The sequence below is a fragment of the Emys orbicularis genome, chromosome 3, assembly GCF_028017835.1.
Source record: "Emys orbicularis isolate rEmyOrb1 chromosome 3, rEmyOrb1.hap1, whole genome shotgun sequence".
NCBI classification, from domain to species: Eukaryota; Metazoa; Chordata; order Testudines; family Emydidae; genus Emys; species Emys orbicularis.
The window spans coordinates 145,913,835-145,941,108 of NC_088685.1; the positions used below are offsets into that span (position 1 = coordinate 145,913,835).

Below are 27,274 nucleotides of genomic sequence, written 5' to 3' on the forward strand. Positions count from 1 at the left end.
TACGGACGATGTTACTGAGGTGTAATGCATACAGATTGAATGCATGGTGTGAGTTTTCTGTGTTTTTTTGTAGCCTATGCAATAACGAAACAATTTTTTTATGGTTTCCTAGTCCCTTATTTACTAAGCCATAGAGTACTGTTTTCTGGTATTTAGATACATCTCCACTTTCCTAGTTTGTACATTGTGGAAAGAGGCTGTAAAAAGAAATCAAAACCGTATACCTTTACCAAATCACAACAGAAAATGCTGGAGTAGGACTAATTTAAAAGACTGAATGTTTGACCGGTATGCGATAATAATAAAGGTAAAGGAACATGCTTGTTTGCCGCTGTTTTAAGCAGTTGAACGCTTGACTTTCTTTGCCCTGGTAGAATTGAAGGATCTTTCTCCAGATGTCTGAAGATAAGATAGTAACACCGGATTTCATATTTCTGTTGAATGCCAACTGACAATCAAAAAGCTGTGGTAGCCCTCAACGTTGTCTCTTACAATAGAGCAATAAACCACAACAGGGTGTGCATTAATATGCAAGATTGGGATGTGTCTTTGGTGTGTACCAAAGGTGTTTTGTCTTAAAATCACCAAAGTAGTGCACAAATAGCATACACACTTTTATGTCGCATATCCTTCCACGGTGGAAAAATAGTTTCTAGCAGGATATGCAAAATAGTAAAGAAAAGTATAAACACTTTTCCTCTACTGTTTTGAATAACTTTGAAAAACGTATTTTATGTTCATTTTAGGTTCCCCGGACTCAGCCTGTCTGCAGTAGTTTGTGGCCTGATGGCAACTCTCGATCCTCATTTTCTGTTGAACAAACTAAATTAGGAGTCCTGCTGAAAAAATCAAAATTGAGCATGAGTTAAAGGTGCTGTTGCGCCACAAACTGTTGCCAACAGGTTAGTTCATGAATCCAGCTGCCAGGAGGAAGAGGCATTGCCTCCTATTTCAGCCTTCCAGTCTTTAACCTGCAATTCCACCCCTTCCCCACTTCCTAAACTTTATAGATTATGAAACTGAATTAGGAGTTCTAAACCAACTCTTAATTCAGCTTCTTAACAGAAACTTCCGTTTAAACATACCCAGCCACATCTTGAGAACTGTGGCCAAATGGAGAGGGAAGCAGAAGTTTCCTTCTGAAATGATGGTGCAGGAAGATAGTTTGGCAGTTAAAGTCGGCCATGTTTCAAGAAGAAAGCCTTATGCCCGCTATATTAAATGGAGGCCTCCATTTACTTAAAGTTGTGAGTTTCTGATGAAATTTCAGCCATGTATTATTGGGAGTTGATGCAAGGCTGTGCATCTCCCAGATAGGTCCAACTAGCTAATAACTTGGCTTTGGGTAGTGTCCTTATGTTTTTTTAAAATGTAAATTCTGTAGGTTTCGGTTGCAAAGGTAATTGAAGCCTTTGGGGTCTCCTTACTCTTCTAGGTGAGGTAATGTTTTTGTAGGCTGACTAAAATATTTTTAATTGTAATTATCAAAATCAGGGTGGGTGAGTAGAGCTGCCCATACCACTCCTGCATTTGGGGAATTCTCCAGGGGATTGTCCTTTCCCTTTTGTGGTGCTGGAAGACTGTAAAGGAATTGTAGTAGGAGACAGAATCTGCCCCCTTAGCCTTGAAGCCTCATTGAGGGGAGATTTCAGGATTGGTCCCTCCACAGAGAGTACTGAAACAGCTTGTATGCTAATTCAATTGTAGTTTTAATTTTTGAAGTAGTCTGATCACCTGTGAAATCATTGGCTTAGTATTGGCCTAATTTCCTGTAAAGTTTGTCACATCCAGGCTTGGAGAGGGAAGTGACACTTTCTCTTCTAGCTGCCATCATTTCTCTAGCACCTCTGAAATTTGGGCACCGGGCCTCTTATGGTTGTAGTGCTTCAGATATGGTTGGACTTTCAAACACTTCTGAGTTGAGGCATTTCAGGGCTTCCAATTACATTTAAATAAACATCTTTAAAGCAGGTCAGTTGCTTGAAAAGCACAATAGCTTTTGGCCGTTCTTATAGCCAGGATGGGCAGGGATGGTATCCCTAGCCTCTGTTTGCCAGAAGCTGGGAATGGGCGACAGGGGATGGATCACTTGATGATTACCTGTTCTGTTCATTCCCTCTGGGGCACCTGGCGTTGGCCACTGGCGGAAGACAGGATATTGGGCAAGATGGACTCTTGGTCTGACCTAGTATGGCCGTTCTTATGTTCTTAGGGTTGGAGGAGAGGGTTGTATCCATGAAATGAAGAGGCCTAACTACCCTCCCTCCACCCCTGTGAAGTGTGTTTCTATTTTAAAACACAAAATAAGACCTATTCAGTATTCCCAATTTAGGTTTAAAAACAAAATGAGAATTGAAATTGGCTTTTGGAGCACAAACTGTTAAAGCCATTTGGACTCCTGGGGTTAGAAGCAGATAGTGGAAGTTGAGGATTTCCCCCCCCCAAAAAACACTGGAAATAAACGTATTCAAATTAGTAGTAAAAGTGTGCTCCAAATTTGTTGCCCTTTTGTCTAATCCTTCTATAGTGAATTCCATAGCAGTAGGATATGTTGTTTAAAATCCCCACCCATGATTTTAAAACTAATGAATTTTAGAATTAAGTAGCAATATTCTAATAGCAATAAATTAAGCATATGCATTCCTGGATCACTGGTACACTATTAAGATGAGTCAAATACTTCAAGCCTCAGAACACCTATGGCACGGGCCAGTACTGTAGCAATACACACCCTGTTGTGGCTTGATGCTTAAGATGAAAAATAACTGGAACATTTGTATTACTCTGATAGTTATCACACACATTTTACAAGCCATGAAATGAATTGCACAGCTTGCACTCTAACTTTTTTAATGAAAGCCTAAAACCTTTTTTATTAAATTTTAAGCTTTAAGTCACTGACTAAGAACCTGGAGTTATAATAATCAGTTGCTCCAGATGAATTTGTACCCAGTGCTACATAATCATTAACCTGTTTTGAATTAAGAAGTTGCATTCATGCAAGAAATAGTGCTTTGTTGATGCTAGAAAAAGCTCAAGTAAAATTTGTAGCCTCAAAAGGACACTGTCAAGTACTTTTTTATATTTTTATACATCCCATTGTTTGTAAATATCCTCTAAGCTTGAAAATAAAATTTATTTCCCTATCAGATTTGTCGTCCTCCATTTACATGGATTCCCTTCCTTCACCTGTGTTAAAATGTCCTTGAAAACAACTTGTCTGTGTACTTACTTGTTTGTGTGCTGGGATCACTGATGTGAGCACAGCTGCTGCCAAAGGTGTACTACTCCCCTCCTTCCCCCCTTCAGATCTTTCAAAACATTTGACTTCTTAAAAATGGATTAAGAGAATTACTGACACGGAGTGCTGGGTTTTAAACAAATATACCTAGTTAGAATCCACAGGACATTCCCCAAATCTCTTATTACATCAAACAATGTTAACGTAGGTCAAGTATGATAGCTTCTTGATAGTACCTCCTAATAGCCAAAGTTGTTATGCAATTTTTCTTTCACCTTTTAGAACTGTCATAGTTCAGCTACCTCTTGTTCACTTAGTCATTCCTTCGTTTGTGTTTAAATTCTTACAGAATAGGCAGTAACAGTGTAAGCCCTAGAATAGTGGGAAAAGTAAAATAAACATATCAAGGTGTATTCTATTGCAGCATGAATGTAACTTTACTGTTAAAAGTACACCCAGAATGTAGCAAGCAGTAGGAAAATGTGGCCAAATGAATACTATTTACTGGCTGTACAATGGAAACCTTTTATGGTAAAGTGATTTATTCACCTAACCCTTTGTTGCAGTTGACACCACCTACATATACATGTGTGCCTTAGAAGGCAATGTTTTCATTCCACTTTGGATCAGTTGCACTGAGAAAATTTCAACCATAGAAGGGTGTCAGCTTTCTCCCAGGAAAGGAGAAGTGAGACTCCTGGAACTGTAGTAATTAACTTTTTTGTCCATTAGGTCAGTGGTGGTCAACTTTTAAACCTACACACAACCTTGGGTAGGTCAAAAGATTCTACATATTTTAATAAGATTTACAGTCACCTCTATTGATTTATATTTAAGTTCTGCTTGTTTCATATGTATTTAGACAATACTGTACATAGAAACAACCTATTTAAAAACAAGAAATCATTAGCGTTATGTTTACATCATTTTAGTTTACACTGTATTGGCTGTTAGTATTGTGTTGAAGCAGGCCCCAGGCCTTAGGAAATGCTCTGGTGGGCACCCCTGCAGTCGGTGATCATGGCTGTACGTCAACTAATAAGTACAGTAAAACCTGATTTCACAGGTATGTCATTCACAATCAAAGTGTTAAAAGTGAAAATCCACTGGAACAAACAGTTTGCTCTCATTTACTGTGTATACCTTTCTTGTATAGGAACTGCTAAAATTTGTTCAGTTTGATGTTAGCTTATACACAACACAGGTCATTCTAGTCAATTACAGTAGCCCAGTTACCCACAACAGATAAGCATCATATAGATTTATCACTGCAGCCTGTTTGAGGTGTAATGGAGGGCTGCAGTTAAGAGGGGTGTAACCAGGGAAATCGCTGAGAAATCTTTGGGCCTTTAATGCTGCCTCAGGTTCCAAGGAAACCACAGGTACGTACCTAAGATGGAGGCACAAAGAAGCTGTCTGGGGAAGCAGCAGGCCAGAATGATGGTACATTTCCTGTGCTTGTACATCAGCACAAAGGCAGTGCATAACCCGGTTAAATAAATCCTTGTTACATACAGACAAGTGATCCATTACAAGAAAAGTTTATTTTCTTGAATATGTAAAACTATAAAATGCATAGACTTCATTTTCTTTGTTGTGACTTTAATAGTTACTGGCAGGCTCCCATCAATTATACAGTGTCTAATCTTTCGCTTTATTTCCAGATAAGTTCACCAAATCCAGCAACAGGTGCGGAAAGAGATTTTGAGTGTTGTAGATTCACTTTCTGATCAGAATGTGCAAGTCTCTGATGAGGCAGCAGGGCAAAAAAATGAAAGCGGTCCCCCATTTTCTTAGGATTCATTAACATATCATAGCCTTGAAGCAAGTGTTTGTGCATTGCTGTGTCACTTGAATTTTGCAATAGCACCTGAAAGAAACAATGTTCATTATGCCTTTACTTCTGTTCCTCCTCTCCCACAAATAACCCTTCTACACTAGGAAGATCAGGAGACCAGAATCTGTGTATAACTAGTGAGATCCAAATGGGGCCTTATACTGAATGGAATATAACTGTTACCCAAAATTACTTTTAAAATATAAAACACCATTGATTGCAGATCATAATTAAAAATTAAATTTTAATAAAACTTGCAACCAAGTGACAGTATATAGAAACAAGAAGGTTTATACATAAAACCCACTTTTAATGAATGCTTACTGTAGCAGAGGCATAGAATCATATGCTCGAGACCTCAAGAGGTCATCTAGTGCAGTCCCCTGCACTCAAGGCAGGACTAAGTATTATCTAGACCATCCCTGGCAGGTGTTTGTCCAAACTGCTCTTAAAAATCCCCAGTGATGGAGATCCTACAACCTCCCTAAGCAATTTATTCCAGTGCTTAACCACTTTGACCGTTAGGAAGTTTCTCCTAATGTCCAACCTAAACCGCCCTTGCTGCAATTTAAGCCCATTGCTTCTTGTCCTATCCTCAGAAGTTAAGAACAATAATTTTTCTCCTTCCTCCTTGTAACAACCTTTTATGTACTTAAACTTATGTCCCCTCAGTCTTCTCTTCTCCAGACTAAACACATCCAATCTTTTCAATCTTCCCTCATAAGTCATGTTTTCTAGACCTTTAATCATTTTTGTTGCTCTTCTCTGGACTTTCTCCAATGTGTTGACATCTTTCCTGAAATGTGGTGCCCAAAACTGGACACAAGACTCCAGTTGAGGCCTAATCAGCACGGAGTAGAGTGGAAGAATTACTTCTCATGTCTTGCTTACAATACTCCTGCTAATACATCCCAGAATGATGTTTGCTTTTTTTGCAACAGTATTACACTGTTGACTCATATTTAGCTTGTGACCCACTATGCCCCCCAGATCCCTTTCCACCGTATTCCTTCCTAGACAGTCATTTCCCATTTTGTATGTGTGCAACTGTTCCTTCCTAAGTGGAGTACTTTGCATTTGTCCTTATTGAATTTCATCCTATTTACTTCAGACCGTTTGTCCAGATCATTTTGAATTTTAATCCTATCCTCCAAAGCACTTGCAACTCCTCCCAGCTTGGTATCGTCCGCAAACTTTAAGTGTACTCTCTATGCCATTATGAGGTGTTTGTGCATTAGTAATAGTGTCTACATGCAATCACTAAACCCTACCTGCAGCCGGACATCAATACCCATATTCTTTAAGAATTCCTGTTGCTTTAGAGGTCCCAATGTGGCTACTCTTCCCTGTGTCATAGTTCGGAGATAGCTGAAGTCAACATCTGCTGTCAGGTCTGCTGTACCTGGAGCTATTAATGCATCATGAAGTTGATGACTGCGGAAACTCTGAAAAATGAAGTTACAAGATAACTTAAGCCAGTGCACATGTAGGTGGCAGTCTGTCTTTAGGCCAAAAATACCAGAAGGAATAATACATGACAGGCAAATTGTGTTTTTAAAGTTTACTTTCTCCAATTGCATAAACAAAAACTCACTGACGATAGAATCAAGGGCCCACCTCACTCATCCCTTCCCCCCATATTTATTTAGAGCCCAATTCTGCAACTTCTACTTGTGTAAGCAGTCCATCACCCAAAAGTAGTTTCACTGACTGCTGCATAGTAAGGAGATTAATAGCTTTTAGTCATAGGTCTTTCTTGAGCAAATCTTTCAGAACTTTGGCTACTTTCTATAGTCATTGATCTACTTATGCAGTAAGGAGTGAAAGATAACTGAGCATTTTAACTATCAAACTTACCCTGAAAGTGTCAGTCTTATTTCCATTGTGACCATAATCAGCAATCAGTGCAGCTCCCCCATCCTCCTGAATACGACAGGCAAGTCTCTGAATGAGAATGCCAGCATCAGGACATACTTCCACGTGATCTCTTACTTCTTTACCCTAATGCAGGATGTAAGGATTAAATGCATAAATCAGCACACAAAAAGTAACTAGCTGATTTAGAGCAAAAAAAATTTCTTTTCGTTTCTCTGACTTGTACCTGTTGTCAGATTGTTTTGTCGTACATGGGTCATACCCCCATATTCAGCTGCTCTAGGTTACCCTAGCAGTTTCTTGAGCTGGTTTGGGCCAATGCTTTCTTCAGTTAATAATTTATATGGGAAGTGTACTGTGGTGATAGAGAAATAGTGGAAAAAACCCACTGTACTACTCAACTTCCCCATCTACCTGCCCCAGAGTGTTATGAGGAAAATTCTCTAATGAAAATGAATACTAGCATCAGGTTGTCATTACTATGCCATTCTAATTGGAGATTGAAAATACTACTTCAGCTACCTCTCTCTCACAAAAGGACCTCCTTAGATGAAATGTCTCACCTTATGGTCTTAACCCAAAAATATTTTTGTAAGTAGTTTTAAGTTGGAAATTTTGCTTCACTCAGAAAATGTAGCTTTGTTTTTAAAAGCTGACCCTGGTTTAGAAAAATGCAGTTATAATCACTTAAATATTGTAATGGGCATATCTAACCCCATTTCAGCAGAACACTGAAGCATACTGTTGCACATCTGAATTTAATGATTCAAGACTGTCAAATAACAGGATCAAATGGAATTTAATAAAAGATAATTACTACAGATTACTACAGCACTATGTAGTACATAATACAGAAAGAATAGATACATTATCACCCTTGGCGTAAAGTAAAAAGCTGGCCTCTGCCTCTCTCCCTTCTGAAACTGGTGAGATACCAGTAGTTTTGCATTCTCCAACCTATTTTTCAAGCCCTCTATTTTTCATAGGGTGTGAGACAAAGAAACCCCTTTTGTATAGGGAAAAATACTTTCCTATAATTGATTTTGCCATATGTTTTAAGGTTTTTCATTTATCATTACTTATTCCTTTTTTGTATCTTTGTTACAGGATTGATAAGCAAAAAACGAATTCTTATCTGGTCATTATTTCTAGCAGCTATGACAACCAGCCCCTGCCAAAAACATTTTTTAATTGACCCCCATTTCATCATTGCAGAAAGCATCTGCAATAACAGTTGCTCCTGATCAATCAAGCAATCCTGCTTATATTCTGTAGACACTTTGGGTAATTTGAGGGGCTCTCTTTCCTGGACATCTATTTTCCCACAGACGTGGAGGTGCCAGGATGGATTATAGTCTAATGCTCAATAATTAGAAATTGCTGAATATAGGTCACCCACAGGTTATGGACCGAACACTCTAGACTTAATATCCAAATACACACTCAGTACCGTAAAGATTTTGAGAGAATAGTTAACATGTAAATGAAATTAATATTCAAAGAAGGACTTACAGGATTAATATGTACCGACAGGTACCAATAATATGCTTAAGACTTTGCTGAATCAGAGCCAGTGTCAGGGAGGGATGGTTTTGGAGGTAACATGCTAGCCTGGGCCTCAGGAAGTCTGGTTTCAAGTGCCAGCTCTGCCAAAGATTTCCTGTTTAGCATTTTGTGTCCCTCTGCCTCAGATCCCCATCTGTAAACTGATACTTTGTCTATTTAGGCCCCAGCTCCACAAAGACTGGTGCATGTGTTTAACTTTGTGCCCTATGTGAAGTCCCATTGAACCCCACTCAGAGTGCATAAAGTTAAGCACCTGCAAGACTTTTCAGGATCAGGACCTTATAGTGTAAGCTCTCTAGGGCAGGAACTGTCTTTTAGTAGGTGTACATACAGAAGGGGGCCAAGAGCTACTGTAATGCAAACCAAACACCATAATGCACTAACTTCACAAAGACGTACCAGCTTAAACGTTCACATGAGCAAACAGTCTTTTGCAAGCACCGTCACAGCCAGCATTACATTTGGAAAAGGAGAGGTAGGTGGACGGTAAGGTTTTGTAACTATTAAATGCTCCTACTTACTACTCATGAGGAACAAAGCTCAACATTTTTCCTGCAACAATAAAACTTAAAACTGTGCAGTGATTTATATGAGGCTAACAAACTCACTCGATGATATAGTACGAAATAGTAGATTCTCAGATGAAGATGTTCTGGGAATCACAGAAATAACTGAAGAGCCAATAATAACCGGATGCTTGAAAGAATAGGGCAGTGCTAATCTGAAGTAATTCAGGCAGACATAATCTTACCTGTATGAAGTATTCTGTAGCAGGCGTGGCAGATGGTGCCAGAACAAACCGCAGTTGGTCAGGAGCTTTTGGATCTATATCAATCAACACTTCACGCCATCCTTGTTCTGTTCTCTATTTAATAAACTAAAAATATTTATTTGATGTTCCAAACTGTAGCCCATCAGAACTCAGCCTATGTATCTATTAGTTTGAACTAAAGATTTATCAAAACACAGAGATGCTTGTACATTTTTATAACAATATCAAATGTACATTGGACCAGAACCCCCAGCCAACTGCCTTTTAGGGAAAGCCTGGGAAATTGGTCTGGTAGAATGCTCTTAAGGTCAATAAATGCAGGCTTAAGTACGTCCATGGAGGAGTAAGTTTAAGAGTTGTCACTTTATTGCCAAATTCATATAAACACCCATCTCCAGAATTTTATTCAAGTTATCTAAGCAAACTATTCCCATAAGAATCTGGAAAGATTTAAGTTTCTCCTAAAACCTTAGAAGTCTCTCTTTATTTTTTCAATAATACATACATACAACATAGTATCTTTTTTCAGTTACAATTGAATATATATTTCTGTAAGTGGTGGGGTTAGTAAACAAGTCCCAGTCTGGCTTGGTAATGAGTTTTATTTTTCCATATACCACACATCCCTTAAACAGAAAGTCACACACAATGGGCTTCTAGATGTACCTGAAATTTATGTATTGGCAAGGCATCAAAAAATTCATGTGCTAAATAAAAGCTGGTACCTGTTTAAAAAAAAAACAAAGTGTAAAAAGGACATCTGTGTTTCAACATAAAAATACATTAACAATAGTACTTTGTACTTCTAACACCTTCCACTTGGGAATCAAAATGTACTTTATAAACAGTAATGAATTCAGCTAGTCAACATCACTATGAGAGATGCAATTATTATTATTCCCATTTTATCTAACTGAGGCACAGATACATTAAGGACCAAATTTTAAAAAGTGGCTACTATCTTTGGATGCCTCTGTTTTGGGTTGCCAGCTTGAGCCTGATTTTCAGAAGTCCTGTTGGTATCCAGGAAGTGCAGATGAAGTCAATGGGACCTGCATGCATTCACCACATCTGAAGAACAGGCACAAAGGGTGTCAAGATGGGCATCCACAAATGGAGGACGTCAGAATCAATGGCCACTTAAGAAAATCTGGGCCCAAATCTTGTTCAGGCTCACAAAAGAAGTAGGGGTTATTTCATACAGAATTACTTTTCTATCCATAACCACACTGCAGAGAAGTTATCAGTTATAAAAAGGTTACAAATGAGTGAAGAAAGCCATCATTACAACTAAAAAAAAAATATAACTACCTTGTGGTACGTCTTGCAGCTCTCGGTACCAGAAGATTGGAATTCCAGCCTTGCTAATGCCTTTCATGTAGACAGGGGAAGTAACATCAAGCTCTGATTGTATCTTCCCTCCTGTGAGCGTCAACGCTTGGATCTCACTTAGTTTGGGGCTCACCTCTACCAGATGAATAGAAATGTCACATTTATTGAGTAAAGAGCCAAGCTGGTTAAAGACCTGTAAATAGAGAAAGAGGAAGTCGGATAGAGGCAGTTGTGTGCTGCAGTACTGTAAACTTGGGTTAGGAGTTGATTTTAACTGCTTGTACTGTTGGAGACTGAAAAATGTGAAGGGAGCATATCTGGGGTTAAATCCTGGACTCACGGACTTCAGTGGGACCAGAATTTCATCCTTGGTCTCTAGAGAGGAGTGTACTCAGCTAGCTCATCTAAGGCCTGATCCTGTCACCCTTACCTATGTGAGTATTACCCTTGGTTCAGGTCACTAGTCAGCAGCAACAACAGAAAGCTGCATATCTTTATCCCGTAGTTCATATTAAATAATGGTATCAATGTGGCCACATGGGAAAAATCAAAAAGCACAGTCCAAAGTGAAAAGTTAACTCTCTCCCTCCCCCCCAAAAAAGACAATTCAGGCTGAGAGATCATTTAAAAAAAACCCTCTCTCCCTCCCGCCCCATAACTGCAGGGTTCTTTTACAATAAAAGGGGTTTCCAATTTTGCTCCCATCGAAGTCAGGGGAACTTTACCATTGACTTCAACAGAAGCAGAACCAAGTCCTGTGGTTCTACAAAACAACCCAACTACAGCAGGGGTTCTCAAACTTCACTGCACCCCGACCCCTTTCTGATGACAAAAATTACTACACAACCCCAGGAGGGGGGCCAAAGTCTGAGCCCCCCCTAGGTGACAGGGCTGAAGTCAAACCCTGAGCCGATGCGGGGAGGGCAGAGCCCCAAGGGCTTCAGCCCCAGGAAGGGGGACTGTAACCTGAGCTAGCCCTGGCGATCCCATTAAAATGGGGTCCCAACCCACAGTTTGAGAATTGCTGAACTAGAGGATGGAAATGCAGACCCACATCCTCAAGAAGAAGGGGGAATGAATGAAAGCTTATTGAGAGTAACAGGAGTCTGGCATAAAGAAGCAACTTCTCTGACACCTAGAGCAAATTTTGTTTTTGGAGTGCACTGGTTCACCAGCAATCTCTGCTTTTTCCAAAGTAGGATACACGAGAACAATGTATATTATGCACTCCACAATCATTATTACATTTGACTTTTGTTTGTGAATGAAGGAGTGGGAGCTCCCAATATTTTCCCTGGAGTACTGAATTCCAATAACAACGTTCCTTTTGGTTGGTAATTGAGGAACGGGCATTACATCAGAAAGGGTCTGATATCCCAAGAAGTGATAAGCCTCTGCCATTCCCACTGGAGTACATAGGAGTTCAGGATACTGATCACCTCTGAGAGTCAAGCCTGTAATACTGTCTTGTTTCTGTAGCTCACATTAGGGCCTCCTAATTACAATCAGCAACATTCATATAAACTGCTTACGACCCTGGGTAACTTTTCTATAAGTGTATTCTAATGGGATATTCTTACCCTCTTCCTCAATGTAATTGTATATTACAGTGGATTAGTGATGGATCTGCACAATTGTGCTTCTAATATCCAGTGTTCTCATCTCACTTCTGAGCCCCCCCCCCAATTTCCTCACTAAAATAACAGGAATACGGATAGATATGCTTAGGTAAAATCCAATGCTGCAGTCTAGTAACCAAAATGCATTCAGTAGATAAGGAAGTTTCAACACATTATGGAATTTCATTTTGGATTTCAGGTTTCAATATGTTAGCTGTGTGAGCCAAAGCGAACCCCAAACTAGTAAACTCAGACATACAGAGAATATTATATTCTTTTTACGTACCCGCAAAATATCATCTGTAAGAGTGCCTCTACCTGGGCCTAGTTCCACCAGTTGGAGAGTTTTAGGTTTGCCAGTGGCCATCCATTCACTAACATACCATATTCCTATTAACTGTTGCGAAGAGAAAACACAAAACTTACTAGAATTTATAGCATTAGTGATACATACACCTGCATTTCACCTGCAGAAACCAAAACATTTAAATTATTTTACCAGTCTTACAGCATGGATCTGCGCTGAAAAGTGGCTACGTAAAATTCTCATTCTTTTACTAAGCAGCCAACATGACTCCTGAACCTCTAGAGCACGGGTGGGCAAACTTTTTGGCCCAAGGGCCACATCTTGGTATGCAAATTGTGTGGAGGGCCATAAATGCTAACTAAATTGGGGGTTGGGGTGCAGGAGGGGGTGATGGCTCTGGCTGGCGATGCGGGCTATGGAGTGGGGCCAGAAATGAGGAGTTCAGGGTGCGTGAGGGGGCTCCATGCTGAGGCAGGGGATTGGAGGGGAAGGGGGAGGAGGGGAAAAGGACACCGGCTGGGGATGCGGGCTCTGGGGGTAGGGCTAGGGATGAGGGGCTGGGACAGAGGGATTTGGAGGATGGGAGGGGGATCAGGGCTGGGGCAGGGGGTTGGGGCATGGGAGGGGGTCAGGGGTGCAGGCTCCAGGCAGCGCTTACTCAAACAGCTCCCAGAAGCAGCGGCACGTTTCCCCTCCGGCTCTGTCCACTGCCCTGTCCACAGGCGCTGCCCCTGCAGCTCCCATTGGCTGCGGTTCCCGGCCAATGGAGCTGCGGCGGTAGCGCTTGGGGTGGGGGCAGCATGCGGAGCCCCCTGGCTGCCCCTACATGTAGGAACCGGAGGGGGGACATGCCACTGCTTCCGGGAGCCGCGCGGAGCGGGGCAAGCCCCGGACCCTGCTCCATGGCGGGAGCTCGAGGGCCAGATGTGGCCCCCAGGCCGTGTTTGCCCACCCTGCTCTAGAGGGAGCAGATCTGATTACTGTCAGCCCTGAAGAACTAAAACCGTTCTGGGAGATTGAGCTGGATTCTTTTCTGGCTTTGTGCATCAAAAGAATTGTTAACTAACTATCAAATGCAAGCCACTTGTGGATACCAATTTCCACATAGCAACCAGCACTGATACAATACCTTTTCATAAGTGCAACTGAAAGCAGAATTTGGCCTGTACAGTCTTTATTACTGGTAATAGCATCAGTCAGAAAGCATGGGATCTAAAAGTCAAGCTGTGTTCTGAGTTCAAGCCTGGAAGTTACAACAGTTTTTTGCTTATGAACCAAACAAATTGGTATGAAAATAATTCATACACAATACACGTGAAGGCCCCAAATGCTTTTTTCTTTCAACACAGTCACTTTTCAGATGTCTGTTTATTTTTGCTTCTCAACAAATGTTATCAGCACTGGTAACATATATGACCACATGTTCATAAACTGTATTTGTAACAGTATGTTTTAAGGATGAAAGGAACATTTAAAAAAATAATTTTATATTACCTCCCCAAAGATTTGACTTATTTCAGGTGAAGTAACAAAATCCCCTCTTTCTCCCAGCATGTCATGGTGCATATAGTAACCCTAAAGTAAAGTAAAATAAAAAAAAAAAAGAATAATAGCACATTTATTTTCCGATCACTAATATGAAAGCCTTCATATTCTCCTGAGCTTTAAAAATTAAATCACTTTCCAGTCTACTGAACAAATGTAGTCATTTTAATGCTGAAAAAAATGAAACAAATCCAAAATACCCCACAAAACTCCTCCTACGGAAAATGGCGAGAGTTTGATTGATGCAACAACAAATTTTACATCAAGGAAAAAATAAGAAATGAACTTGGATTTGTAGAAGAAAAAGAATAAATGTTAAAACAATTAAAACATTGATTTTTATTACTGAGCTTATTACTTCCCCTTTTTATGAGTCCCTAGAAATCTGAACCTGACAGTGTTCTGTATGACAGCTTAACTTTCTATGATCATTTGATCAGCGTGGGTTAAAATTACAAAGTTGTCAATTCCATTTGAGAGAGGACAGTCTGATTTGTACAGCACTCAGAATTAATTCTTTTGCAGACTTTACAACCAACTAAAGAAGTCATTCTTCACATCATAACAGAATTGAGCATTGCCATAATAACTGAAATGAACAAGGTGGAGGGGAGATGGTGCCAAGCTAACTAGAACAGAGACACATCTAATAAGATATTAAATAGCTAAGCGGCTAGTAGGAGAAACCCGATTGCAGGTGCTTCTTCCAGAGATAATGCTGCTGCTGCTGGCAGTGCAATGCAAGTGAGGGGGTGTGCATCTCAAATTATAAAGGAAAATTTTGCCAGGACTGAGGAAAATCTCACTAATGAACCCTCCTCCCCTCTCTCACCTGCCTCCCCCAACTGAATGATCACAGCATTTTCCAAGGAGGGAATTTTTGTGTAGTTTTCCTAACATCTGACACTCATGACTATTTCTGTAGGAGACCCAAATGAGTGAAAAGGACAGTTACCTGTTCCGTAACTGGCGTTCTTCGAGATGTGTTGCTCCTGTCTATTCCACAGTAGGTGTGCGTGCTCGCCACGTGCACCGGTGCCGGAAGTTTTTCCCTTAGCAGTACCAGTAGGAGGAGAGCACTGCTGTGACCCCTGGAGTGGCGCCTCTATATCACGCTATAAGGGGAGCTGCGCACTCCCCCCACCCTTGATTCCTTCTTGCCAGACAACTCCGACAGAGGGGAAGGAGGGCGGGATGTGGAATAGACAGGAGCAACACATCTCGAAGAACGCCAGTTACGGAACAGGTAAATGTCCTTTCTTCTTCGAGTGATTGCTCCTGTGTATTCCACAGTAGGTGACTTCAAGCTATATCTGATGGAGGTGGGTAGGAGTTTAAAGGTTATAGGGACGGAGTACCGCCCTACCAAACCCGGCATCATCCCGTGCTTGGGAGACGATCGCATAGTGTGAGGAAAAAGTGTGGACAGAGGACCACGTGGCAGCCCTACATATGTCCTGGATAGGGACGTGGGCCACATAGGCGGCTGACGAGGCTTCAGCTCTCGTAGAATGCGCCTTCACTATAGGCGGCGGGGGGAACCCCTGCCAAGTCATAACACGTGCGTATGCACAAGCTGATCCAGCGGGAAATGCGCTGGGTGGAAACTGGTTGCCCCCTCATCTGCTCGGCCGACGCAACGAATAGTTGCGAGGACTTCCTGAATGGCCTGGTTCGGTCCAGGTAGAAGGCCAGTGCTCTACGTATGTCTAGCGTGTGTAGGTGGTGTTCCTCGTTGGAGGAATAGGGCTTAGGACAGAGTACTGGCAGGAAAATGTCCTGATCCATATGGAAGGCGGAGACCACCTTCGGGAGAAACACAGGGTGTGGACGAAGCTGGACCTTATCCCTGTGGAAAACCGTATACGGGGGTTCCGAGGTCAAGGCCCTAAGTTCCGAGACCTGATGGGCTGAGGTAATAGCCACCAAAAATGACACTTTCCATGAGAGGTGGGACCAGGAACACGTGGCCAAGGGTTCAAAGGGAGGACCCGTGAGGCGGGATAACACTAGGTTCAGATCCCATTGCGGGACCGGGGCCCTGGCGTACGGAAATGCACAATCAAGGCCCTTTAGAAAGCGGGAGGTCATTTGATGGGAGAACACCGATTGACCTTGCACCGGAGGGTGGAAGGCTAAAATGGCCGCTAAATGAACCCTGACGGAGGCAGGGGCTAGTCCTTGGGTCCTAAGGGACAGGAGTTAATCTAGAATAAGCTGGAGGGATGCAGATGACGGGGAGGTGCTCCGCTCCCTCGCCCACCTGGAGAACCTAGACCATTTGGCAAGGTACGTGCGCCGTGTGGACGGCTTTCTGCTCTCCAACAGAATTCGTCTTACATTCTCCAAGCACCTTCCCTCCTCCTCGTTTAACTATGGAGCAACCACTGTCAGGTGGAGCGCGGCCAGGTTGGGGTGGAGAAGGCATCCCTTCTCCTGGGAGAGGAGGTCTGGGCGAAGCAGCAGCCTCTGCGGGGGGGCCGCTAAAAGTTGCAGAAGGGTCCCGTACCAATGTTGATGGGCCCAATCCGGGGCTATGAAGATAACCCTCGACCTGTCTGCCTTTACTTTTTGCAGAACCTTGCCTATCAGTGGGAAGGGTGGAAAGGCATAGAACAGTTGGTCTGACCACTGGAGGAGGAATGTGTCTGAGATCGCCCCCCTTTCTGCTCCTGCCCTGGAACAGAACTGGGGACAGCGTCTGTTCTGGGCGGTAGCAAAGAGGTCGACCCGGGGAGCTCCCCACTCTTGGAAGAGCTGTTGGGCAACTTCCCAGTGGAGTGACCACTCGTATTGGTGGGAAAACACCCTGCTGAGGCGATCGGCTTGCACACTGCACGCGCCGGGTAGGTGGAAGTCCCGTAGGAAGATATCGTGGGCTATGCAAAACTCCCATAGGTCCAGGGCTTCCCAGCACAGGGCCAAGGAACGCGTGCCTCCCTGCCTGTTGATGTAATACATCGTGGTCGTGTTGTCCGTGAGGACTCTGACTGCCTTCCCGCGAAGGTGCAAATTGAACGCTACGCACGCCAGGCGTACTGCCCTGAGCTCCCTGACGTTTATGTGCAGAGAGAATTCCAAGGTCGACCATCTGCCTTGGGTTTGAATGTCCCCTATATGGGCTCCCCAGTCCAGGTCCGAGGCATCTGACACCAGGTCTAGAGAGGGAGGGAGTTCTCGGAAGGGGACCCCGTTCAGCGTATTGCTCGGGAGGGACCAACATTGCAGAGCGGCCACCACGTTGGGAGGCATCGGACCATCTTGTCCAGGCTGTCCCGGGACTGGGAATACTGGGAGGCCAACCAAAGTTGGAGGGGCCTCATTCTGAGTCTGGCATGTCGCACCACGGACATGCATGCTGCCATGCGACCTAGGATTTGAAGGCATACCCTTGCCGTCGTCACGGGGAAGGCCGTGACCGAGGCTACGAGACCTTTGAGTGTCTCAAATCTGTCCCGGGGAAGAGAGGCTGTGGCCTCTCGGGAGTCTAGCAGAGCCCCTATGAAGTGTATGCGCTGAACAGGTACCAACGTGGACTTGGCCTCATTCACCACTAGGCCCAGACCCGCGCATGTGGACAGGAGAAATTGCATCTGGGCCTGAACCTGGGACCGGGGGCTGCCCTTGAGGAGCCAATCGTCCAGGTAAGGGAAAATTTGCAGCCCTTTCCTCCGGAGGTGGGCTGCCACCACTGCCATGCATTTGGTAAAAACCTCTGGGGGCTGTGGAAAGGCCAAAGGAGAGGACCGCAAACTGGTAATGGTCCCGCCCTACCAGGAGGTGGAGGAAGCGCCTGTGATCCTCGAAAATATGGATGTGGAAATATGCATCCTGGAGGTCCAGGGACGGAAACCAATCCCCCAGCTCTAAGGAGGGGATGATGGAGGTGAGGGATACCATGCGGAACTTGTAGTGGACCATAAACCTGTTGAGGTTCCGCAGGTCGAGGATGGGCCGGAGCCCGCCTTTTACCTTTGGGATCAGGAAGTACCGGGAGTAAAATCCCTTGCCCTGAAATTCCGCCGGTACCCTCTCCACCGCACTTAGGTTGAGAAGACGCGCCACCTCTTGGTTTAGGAGGGCGGCATGTTCCCAGTCCCCGAGGTCCTCCCGGGGCGGGGGGTAGTGGAGGGGTGGTGAGGTGAACTGCAACATGTAGCCCCTGGAAATCGTGCTGAGGACCCACTGGTCTGACGTTATACAGGACCACTTCACTTGAAACGCAGATAAACGGTTGCAGAACACAAACTTTAACTGGGGGGCGTCCGTGGCAAGAGGCCCGGTGGCCCCCCCAAAGAGTCAAAACCGCCTCTTCTCCTGCCTCTTGCCCTTCGATGGGCCTGGTCGCGGGGCTGAGCGGGACTGACGCTGAGACCTGCGTCTCCGCTCCCTCGGTCGCTTAGGAGGGGGTTCATATCTGCCCCTAGCGGGGGGAGCGGAGGTCTGCGGCCTAGGTTTGTCCTTCGCTGGCGGGACATATAGGTCCAGAGGTTGCAGGGTGGTACGGGAGTCTTTCATCCCATGCAGGCAAACATCGGTTTGGTCCGCAAACAGCGCTTTCCCGTCGAAGGGAAGGTCCTGCACCAGAGACTGAGACTCTGCAGACAGACCAGACAGGAGACGCCCTTCGCATGGAGATGGCCGACGCTATAGAACGGGCTGCCGTGTCTGCCACGTCTGAGGCGGCCTGGAGGGCTGCTTTCGCCGTTGCTGCCCCTTCCTCATCCAGAGCCTTGAACTCTTTCTTGTCCCCCTCCGGCAGAAGAGGCTCGAACTTCGGTAGAGACACCCACAAGTTAAAATCATAGCGGCTCAACAGGGCTTGGTGATTGGCCACCCGAAGTTGAAAGCTCGCAGAAGAATAAACTTTCCTGGCAAAAGAATCAAGTCTCTTGGTGTCTTTGTCCTTGGGGGTGGGTGCAGGCTGGCCGTAGCGTTCCCGATGGTTGACTGACTCCACCACCAGGAGTTAGGTGCGGGATGGGAGTACAGGTACTCATGTTCCTTAGCCGGAACAAAGTACTTTCTCTCCGCTTTCTTGGAAATGGGCACCAAGGAAGCTGGGGTCTGCCACAGGGCAGTCGATATGTTGGCCACACCTTGGTGAAGGGGTAGGGCCACACGGCCCGGTGCCGAGGAGGACAGTACATTGAAAAGGGTGTCCGACGGCTCCTCCATTTCCTCAGCCTGGAGTTGGAGATTCGAGGCTACCCTTTCGAGGAGCTTAAAGGCCTCTTGCATAACGGACAGAGGTGCCACTATGGTCTCGTCCGGTGCCGGCGAGGGGGCTGGTCCGGCTACCAGGGTGTCGGGAGGTGCCGCTGGTTCGACTCCCAAGACTGAGTCCGGGCCCGGTGCTGCCGGTTCGGTGCCTGTCGACTTCTGACTCTGTCGTGGGGGGGACACCGAATGGGTCTGGGACGCCCTGGCTACCGAGCGGGGTCTCACCTGGGCAGGCAATTGTGGCCACGGTGCCCATTGACACCATTGGCCCTGCCACGGTGCCCCTTGCCACTGACCGGCTTGGGTGCCGAGTGGTGCAGGCTGCTTTTGGGGCCTGGTGTGGCTCCGGGACAGGTGGCTGGGTGCCGAGGCCGAGGTCGCCGTTGACTGCATGGTGCCATGGGAGCGACGGGAGCGTCTACGGTCATGCCGGTGCTGACCTCGAGATCTGGACCTCGACGACGATGAGGAGCTGTACTTGACCGAAGTGCTGCTCTCATAGTCATGCCGGCGATCGTAGTTACGACGCTTCGGTGCCGGTAACGCCTGAGGAGAGCTCTGTCTATGGTGTCTGGCGGAGCGGGCACTCGAGCCCGAGCATCCATAACGATGGGGTCGGGATCTGCTCCTGTAGCTCCTATCCGAAGAGGAGCGTCGACGCCGCTTGTCTCGGTGCCTGTGCTTCCGATGGGGAGTGGAGGACCTTCGAGACTCCCGCGCAGACGAGTCAGCCAGTCTAATCGGAGTGGAGGGCTGATGCGAGATATGTGAGGACCTTGTCGAATGGGGCGCATGGTCCTCGGAGCGCGGGCTGTGTCTTGTCGGGGAGGGCTGGTGTGCTCCCAACAGCGGCTTCCCTTGGGACCGGGGGACCGTCCCGGGCGGCGCACCCGGCACCGGGAGGGAGAGGATGTCATGCGCAGCCTGTGCAGCCTCCAGCGTCGACGGCATTCTCACCGTGGGAGAGGCACGCACGGACGGGACTGGGCTACTCCGCTCAGCACGAGTCGGATCCTGAGGGGGATCGTGGGCTGCCCAACTCGGGTCCGGCCTCACCCCTGTCTTTTTGTTGGTGCCGCTGAGTCTTCCCTTGCTTCTTAGCGGGTGAACGGTGCCGACTGGTGGAGGGCGCCTCGCTCCGCACCGAGGATGCGGTACCCGGTGCCGAGTCCGATTGGTGCGCCAGTGCTGGGGCCAACGCAGATTCCATTAGCAGGGCCCGGAGCCGGATATCTCTCTCATGTTTCGTTCAATCGGTTACGTGAGTCTCACCCAAGCAGCGAAGACACTGAGTGTGCAGGGTCACTTCTTGGCATAGAACTGCGACAGGAGTCGCACGACTTGAAGCCTGGGGCACGGGGCATGCCCCGCACCAGGCAACTAACTAAAGAAGTTATCCAACTATGGAAAAGATGAGTACTACTAAGGCTACTAGAAGGGCTACAGCAAGGCTGGAGCACAAAGTTCCGACTACCTTCACTGGCGGCAAGAAGGAACTGAGGGTTGGGGGAGTGCGCAGCTCCCCTTATAGCGCGATATAGAGGCTCCACTCCAGGGGTTGCAGCAGTGCTCCCCTCCTACGGGTACTGCTAAGGGAAAAACTTCCGGCACCAGTGCACATGGTGAGCACGCACACCTAAAGTGGAATACACAGGAGCAATCACTCGAAGAAGAACTTTAAGTTTTGTGGTGCAGTTTCCCCAAGGGCAGTGATGGAATTCCAGCATATATTATCCTATTAGTCCTCTGAAGGAAAGCATGCACATAAAGTGACACTGGCAGCACCTTCTGGGATGTCTGTACTGTCCTACTCCCCAAGAGTTGGGAGGAGGACCTGACAACCCGATTACATAGGTACATTTAGGGGTCTACATTGCAAACTACCCCTCTGCTTCCCATCTCCACCCTAAATAAAGCTTCCCCAAACCAGTTATAGGAAGGCAACTGTGTGCCACCGTTAGCTGTGTTGGTTACTAATTAACAATGTGATATGGGGGCACTAACAATGTGATATGTGTGCAAAACCAACCATTAGCAAGTTACCAGCCTGGTTACAAACTGTATTATGAGCTGGTCTAGCTTGTCTATTAAAAGAAACAAAAACATGCTTTGAAAGAGGGGAGTTTATCAGAGGTAAGGACCATCCCAGCAATGTGTTGCGATGTTATCTGTTTCACACTAACTGCATTCCGAAGCACCAGGCTGTGCACGTACCTTCACAGGATTAGTTAGGACTTCCCGCATATATTCAGCGACTGTAATAGGGCCAGTTGACTTTATTTTGAACATGAGATGCTTTAGGATTGGAGTAACCTGATGGCTGTCTTCTGCTTTGCTTCCGGCACTGAAACACTGGCGTCTCCATGCAGCCGGGACAACTGGAGAAGCGTTAGGGGAGGAAAACACACAGACACCCTCACTACAGGAAGGATTTTCATTACGTGACTAGCTGAGACACTTGCAGCTTGCGGGAAAGGGGGACCCCGGCCGGCTGCAAGGCGGCGCTGGGGGGTTAAAGACTTGGCCCGGCGGCCGGGCACGTTCATGCCAGACTCCCAGTGAGGAAGCGCTGCAGACACGACCCCCGCGCGCCAGGGCTGGGGATAACCCCGCCCCCGCGCTGTCCGCTCCCTGCTGAGCTCGGGACGCGGGCTCCTTTCCCCCAACGCCCCCAAGGGACTCGGACGCTGCGGGCGCGGAGGGGGGCTGTGGGGGTCAGAGCGCTGTCGTGACACGGCCGCGGCGCTGGGCCCGGCTGTTACCATGGTGACCGAGAAGTCGCTGCTGCCAGGAGACACCGAGGACAGCCGCGAGCAGAGAGCGCCGTGCAAACAGCCGGGTCATGTTTGCAGCACTCGTGCCCTTTGACCTTCCACCTTTGTCCTGACGCTGCCAGTTCCTGGGTGCTGTGTATGCTCCCTCCACCCCGAATACACGCAGGGGACTGAGTCCTAGGCCGGGCCAGGGCACAGGCGATGCTTGCAGGTGTGAGGGTTTCCCTGACTGGGGCGCGGGCGCCCCTTTCTCCCTTCTCAGACACTGGAATCTCTTTCACTCTCCAGCTATCTTGCCGGACCTGCCACCTCCCAAGGGCTCTGTCCGGAAGTAGATGGAGCGCATGCACGGTGTGGCAGCAGCCTGCAGCGCACTGATGGCGGCGCCGGCCGGTTTGAGGGAGCTGGACGAGCCTGATGAGGAGGATGGAGCCGAATCCGGTTTCACGCTGCAGGAGGTGCTGCGCCTCGGGGGCACCAAGGTGAGAAGGCGTCGGGGAGGGACGGCAGCGCGCTGCTGGCACGCGCGTGAGCACGTGGGGCCCTGAGAGGGCGCAGCCCCCCCTCCTCCCCCGCCGCCGGAGAGGGGGGGGGACGCGCGGGCCTGTGCCCCACCCCTCCCCGCGCGTGGAGTGGGGCCGCCCGGCCGGCGCGAGGGCTGACGCGGGCTGGAGGCGGTAGAGGGAGGGGGGAGGGGTGCAGCCGGCAGGCCGGTGACCCTCCCCCGCGCACCGATGGGGGGGGGGGGAGCGTTTTGTTTATAAATGTCTGGCGGGCAGCCGCTATGGGGCCTGTAGCAGTTCCCAGCCAGAGTCTCTCTTCTTACATGTGTAACAGTCTTGCCCGTGGTCCCCTGCCACGCGCCTGTCCTGTGTGATCACTGTTCCACTCTCTGAATCCCCAAACTGGCCTATGAAGGAAAACCACAGCCTCCTTGGCACTCACGATGAGTGTTTTTTCCTCTGTATAAAAAATAAAAATATATATATGGAGATATACCTATCTCATAGAACTGGGATGGACCCCGAAAGGTCATTGAGTCCAACTCCCTGCCTTTACTAAGTACTGATTTTGCCCCAGATCCCTAAGTGGCCCCCTCAAGAATTGAACTCACTCCCTGGGTTTAGCAGGCCAATGCTCAAACCACTGAGCTATCCCTTCCTCCTGTATATCATTTGTACGGCACCTGTTAACGTAGCTGTTTGCCTTTATAAATATTTGATTTTTTGTGTGTGTGCTTTTGCTTCATGCAGCAAGATTATATCATGCTGGCTGCTCTGGATGAGACAGAGGACCTAGTGGATGGTGGTAAACAAGGAGCAATTGATGACCTGGGGCAAGGTGAACTAGAAGAATTTATTAAGTCACTAGGTGTTTGCAAATATTCAAAAAAAATCATGGTGTTAGAGGAGAATGAAAAAAAGGACAAGCCAGCAAAGAAAGAGAAAATCAGCAAAAAGGAAACCAGTGCCTCTTCACTAGAAGGAAAGAAAGAAAATCAAGTCAAAGAAAACAAAGGAAAAGCACAGATAAATAATGGCAAAGACGGGAAGAAGAAGCCAGCTCAGCGTAATGAAGAGCACATTCCTACAGTGCCAGTGGTAAAGAAAGAGAAACAAGAAGAGGTGTTTGAATTTCATGCTAGGCAAGTACTGCTGATCAAACCAGGGGGCAAATGGTATGATCTGGAGTACACCAATGAATTCTCTTCTGAGCAACAAAATCAGGTGTTCATATCAAAGTATAAAGCCTTGGCCCAAAGACTGTATCAGCAGGAGGCAGACCTGTATAAGAGTAAGACAAATCTTCAGAAGGGGGCCTCCTCAGCTTGGATGAACAATGTTGTGTCATCAGGTACGCTAGCTGACAGAATGGCAGCCATGACCCTTCTTATCCAAGATGGTTCTGTCCACACTCTCCAATTTGTTGAGACCTTGGTGAACCTTATCAAAAAGAAGGGCAGCAGGCGTCAGAGCCTAATGGCTTTGGATACTTTCAAGGAGCTTCTCCTCTCAGATCTTTTACCAGACAATCGTAAACTCCACACTTTCTCTCAACACCCTTTCAACAAACTGGAGAAGCTTTCGAGTGGCAACAGAGATTCAAGGGACAGGCGATTGATATTATGGTACTTTGAGCATCAGCTGAAACACTTGGTGGCAGAATTTGTGCAGGTATTAGAAACACTGACTCATGATTCTCTGGTGGCAACTAAGGCTCGAGCCCTTGCAGTTGCTTATGAGCTTCTCTGTAACAAGCCAGAGGAGGAGAAGGCTCTTCTTGTGCAGCTGGTAAATAAACTGGGAGATCCTCAAAACAAAATAGCTACCAAAGCCTCTTATCTTCTGGAGACCTTACTTCATAAACATCCAAACATGAAAGGAGTGGTGTGTAATGAAGTGGAGAGGCTTCTCTACCGATCAAACATTAGCCCGAAAGCTCAATATTATGCAGTTTGTTTTTTAAATCAGATAGTCCTCAGCCATGAGGAAAATGATCTGGCTAACAAACTGATAACTCTATATTTTTGCTTTTTTCGGAGTTGCATCAAGAAAAAAGAAGTTGAATCCAAAATGCTTAGTGCTCTACTGACTGGGGTGAACAGAGCTTACCCTTATGCTCAGATTGGTGATGAGAAAGTGAAAGAGCAGATGAACACCTTGTTTAAGGTGCTACATCTTGTGAACTTCAGCACCAGTGTGCAGGCCCTGATGTTGCTTTTCCAAGTAATGGACTCTCATCAGACTGTATCAGATAGATATTATGCAGCATTGTACAAGTAAGTGATTGATAAATTCTCTGACTCGGTGATCTAAATTTCATTTTACGAAATGGTAACTGTTAACTAAAAATACTGTTGTTGAAGCACTTGATTTTGTCATTAATGGCCTCTGGTCAGTTTCCAATCTTGCTGTGCTAAAATTTCTGATGTTTGTTATTAAATGCTTACCTATGTGTCCATCCCTCCTATAATGCACATTGTACAGAGTAAAGAAATGGCAATTGACATGACAGTCACACGGGTCATCAAAACAGAACATTTAAACTTAACCCATCGGTCATGCATTGTTTTCCAGTTGCATGTTTTAACTCCATACTTAAAGTTTGAAACTTATTGATAGTCACCTTCTTCTGTAACCTGTATTCTAGCTGTCTAAATTTTCTTTTAATAACAGTTTGCCTAAACTCTTGTATCCATACTTTTGTGGGGGGCAAGATGTTGAGAATCCATGGGTTCTCAACCAAGCGTACACAGAGGCCTTCCACGGGGTGCATTAACTTATCTAGATGTTTGCCTAGTTTTACAATAGGCTACATAAAAAGCACTGGCGAAGTCAGTACAAACTAAAATTTCATGCAGACAATGACTTGTTTATACTGCTCTATATACTATACACTGAAATGTAAGTAAATACTATCTTACAATTGATTTATTTTATAATTACATGATAAAAATGAGAAAGTCAGCAATTTTTCAGTAATAGTGTGTTGTGACACTTTTGTATTTTTATGTCTGATTTTGTAAGCAAGTAGTTTTTAAGTGAGGTGAAACTTGGGGTACGCAAGACAAATCAGACTCCTGAAAGGGCTACAGTAGTCTGGAAAGGTTGAGAGCCACTGAGTTAGACTATCCTAGAGGCTCTGCATTTTAAAACCATCCTTTTTGCAGCTGACTGTTAGGAATTCCTTTCAAAACCTTTATATGTCACTTCTTAACTGGCCAAGGAAAGCCACTGATTAATCCAAGGCACTCATATTCCCCTTTGTTCCTCTTTGTGCAAAACATGCTGCTTCTGCAGTGCCTTCCAGCCCTAGCTGACCTGAAGAATAAGACAGTGGAATTCTGATTTGGCACCAGGTGTTTGCCCTGACTGTGGAGTGCTCCAGTGGGCTGATCCTTTTCTTTCCACTTTTTAAAATAGTTGTTTCTGTTCTTTGAAAGTGTGAGGAGATTACATAGATCAATTTAACCTATTCTTTTTGACATTTTAAAACCTGATCATGAAGTTTTGCTTTCTATTGAGAAATGCCCAACCTTTTCTTAAACACAGATTGTTTCTCTGTCACCTGACAGTTCAGAAATGTTAAATATTGTATATAGATGTCCCAACAGTTGTCATCATTAACAATTCAGTATTCACTGTACTATTTTCCTATACAGTAGAATAAGAACTAACTACTCTTTTAGATACCACTATGTAATATTAAAAGGTAAATGTTAATACTAATGGTAATAACGCTCTAATAGATAGATAAATAGAAGCAAATGTTGCTGATAATCCTATGTTTTCCACAGGAAGCTGCTGGATCCAGGGTTAGCAGCATGTTCCAAGCAGGCCATGTTTCTTAATCTTGTTTACAAGTCTGTGAAGGCAGATGTTGTGTTGCGGCGGGTGAAGGCCTTTGTGAAAAGATTACTTCAAGTCACCTGTGGACAAATGCCACCATTCATTTGTGGAGCCCTGTATCTTGTGTCCGAGATTCTGAAAATAAAACCAGGATTACGAGTTCAACTACAGGATCATGTGGTATAGTGTGACTTTTAACAACTTCTGTAATATTGTGTTGGGTCTCCACTTACTAGCTTTGATAACACTAAAACCTTTGGGTTTTTTTCCAGATCTGTTTTTCTTGACAAGTGATTCTGGTCCCTTTGGCTTTATTAAATGTATTCATGAACTTCTCACTAGGAGTAACTAGTAATAGTTGATTTCTCATCTGGTCTTTTCCTTAATATACTCAAACAATTTTATATGTGGCAAAAAACAGAACAGATTTGTATTCTAGGCAGGCCCAGAGGCTCCAGTCAGGATCAGGGGGCCTCACTATGCTAGGTGTTATGTAATAATCCTGCCCCCAAGAGAGTTATCTAAATAAACATTTATTTGTGTTTCACATATTTCTTCCTCTCAGTCCTCTTGGCTTCACCTTTGCTACTTGACTCAGCTTTTCCCCTTCAATTGTGCCTGGAATCGCCTTCCATGTGCCTTCTCTCCTCCTTGAAATTTACTTTTTCCAGGAATATTTCCTACTTTGTTCTCCTTCCCAATAATCTCTCTACATCTTTACATTTCCTGAACAATTTTTCCTTGATGTGTGTTTGTCTTGTCTAATTTAGGACCCAATTCTGCTTCCTTTGAAGTCAGTAGGAATTTTGCTACTGACTATAGTGGGTAAAAGAT

At 45.5% G+C, this 27,274-nt stretch overlaps 2 protein-coding genes across 4 annotated transcripts in view; one reads left to right on the forward strand and one right to left on the reverse strand.

The window, feature by feature from the left end:
* Positions 1–4,768: 4,768 nt before the first annotated feature.
* Positions 4,769–22,161, reverse strand: NDUFAF7 (NADH:ubiquinone oxidoreductase complex assembly factor 7). The gene is made up of 10 exons (XM_065401342.1): positions 22,080–22,161; positions 21,532–21,695; positions 14,044–14,124; positions 12,529–12,639; positions 10,603–10,816; positions 9,958–10,016; positions 9,271–9,384; positions 6,936–7,079; positions 6,350–6,523; positions 4,769–5,111 (listed from the first exon to the last, which is right to left on the reverse strand). Exons 1-10 carry the CDS (start codon positions 22,159–22,161, stop codon positions 4,896–4,898), a joined length of 1,359 nt encoding a protein of 452 aa, XP_065257414.1. The 3' UTR covers positions 4,769–4,895.
* A 265-nt stretch (positions 22,162–22,426) lies between these two features.
* The window catches only part of CEBPZ (CCAAT enhancer binding protein zeta), a 28,136-nt gene continuing 23,288 nt past the window's right edge, over positions 22,427–27,274 (forward strand). For all 3 annotated transcript variants that reach the window (XM_065400432.1, XM_065400433.1, XM_065400431.1), the window contains exons 1-3: positions 22,427–22,573; positions 23,345–24,870; positions 26,389–26,620. In XM_065400432.1, the coding sequence (XP_065256504.1) occupies positions 22,427–22,573; positions 23,345–24,870; positions 26,389–26,620 (1,905 nt within the window). The remainder of the gene's footprint in view (positions 22,574–23,344; positions 24,871–26,388; positions 26,621–27,274) is intronic.

Bases quoted from the DNA above. Each gene is read 5' to 3' on its own strand.
- NDUFAF7 (XM_065401342.1), bottom strand. From the start codon at position 22,161: ATGACCCGGCTGTTTGCACGGCGCTCTCTGCTCGCGGCTGTCCTCGGT. The intron at 9,385-9,957 runs GTACATCTAGAA...TTTATTAAATAG, and splicing joins TGCCAATACATAAATTTCAG to AGAACAGAACAAGGATGGCG. The intron at 6,524-6,935 runs GTAAGTTTGATA...TTCATTTTTCAG, and splicing joins ATAAGACTGACACTTTCAGG to AGTTTCCGCAGTCATCAACT.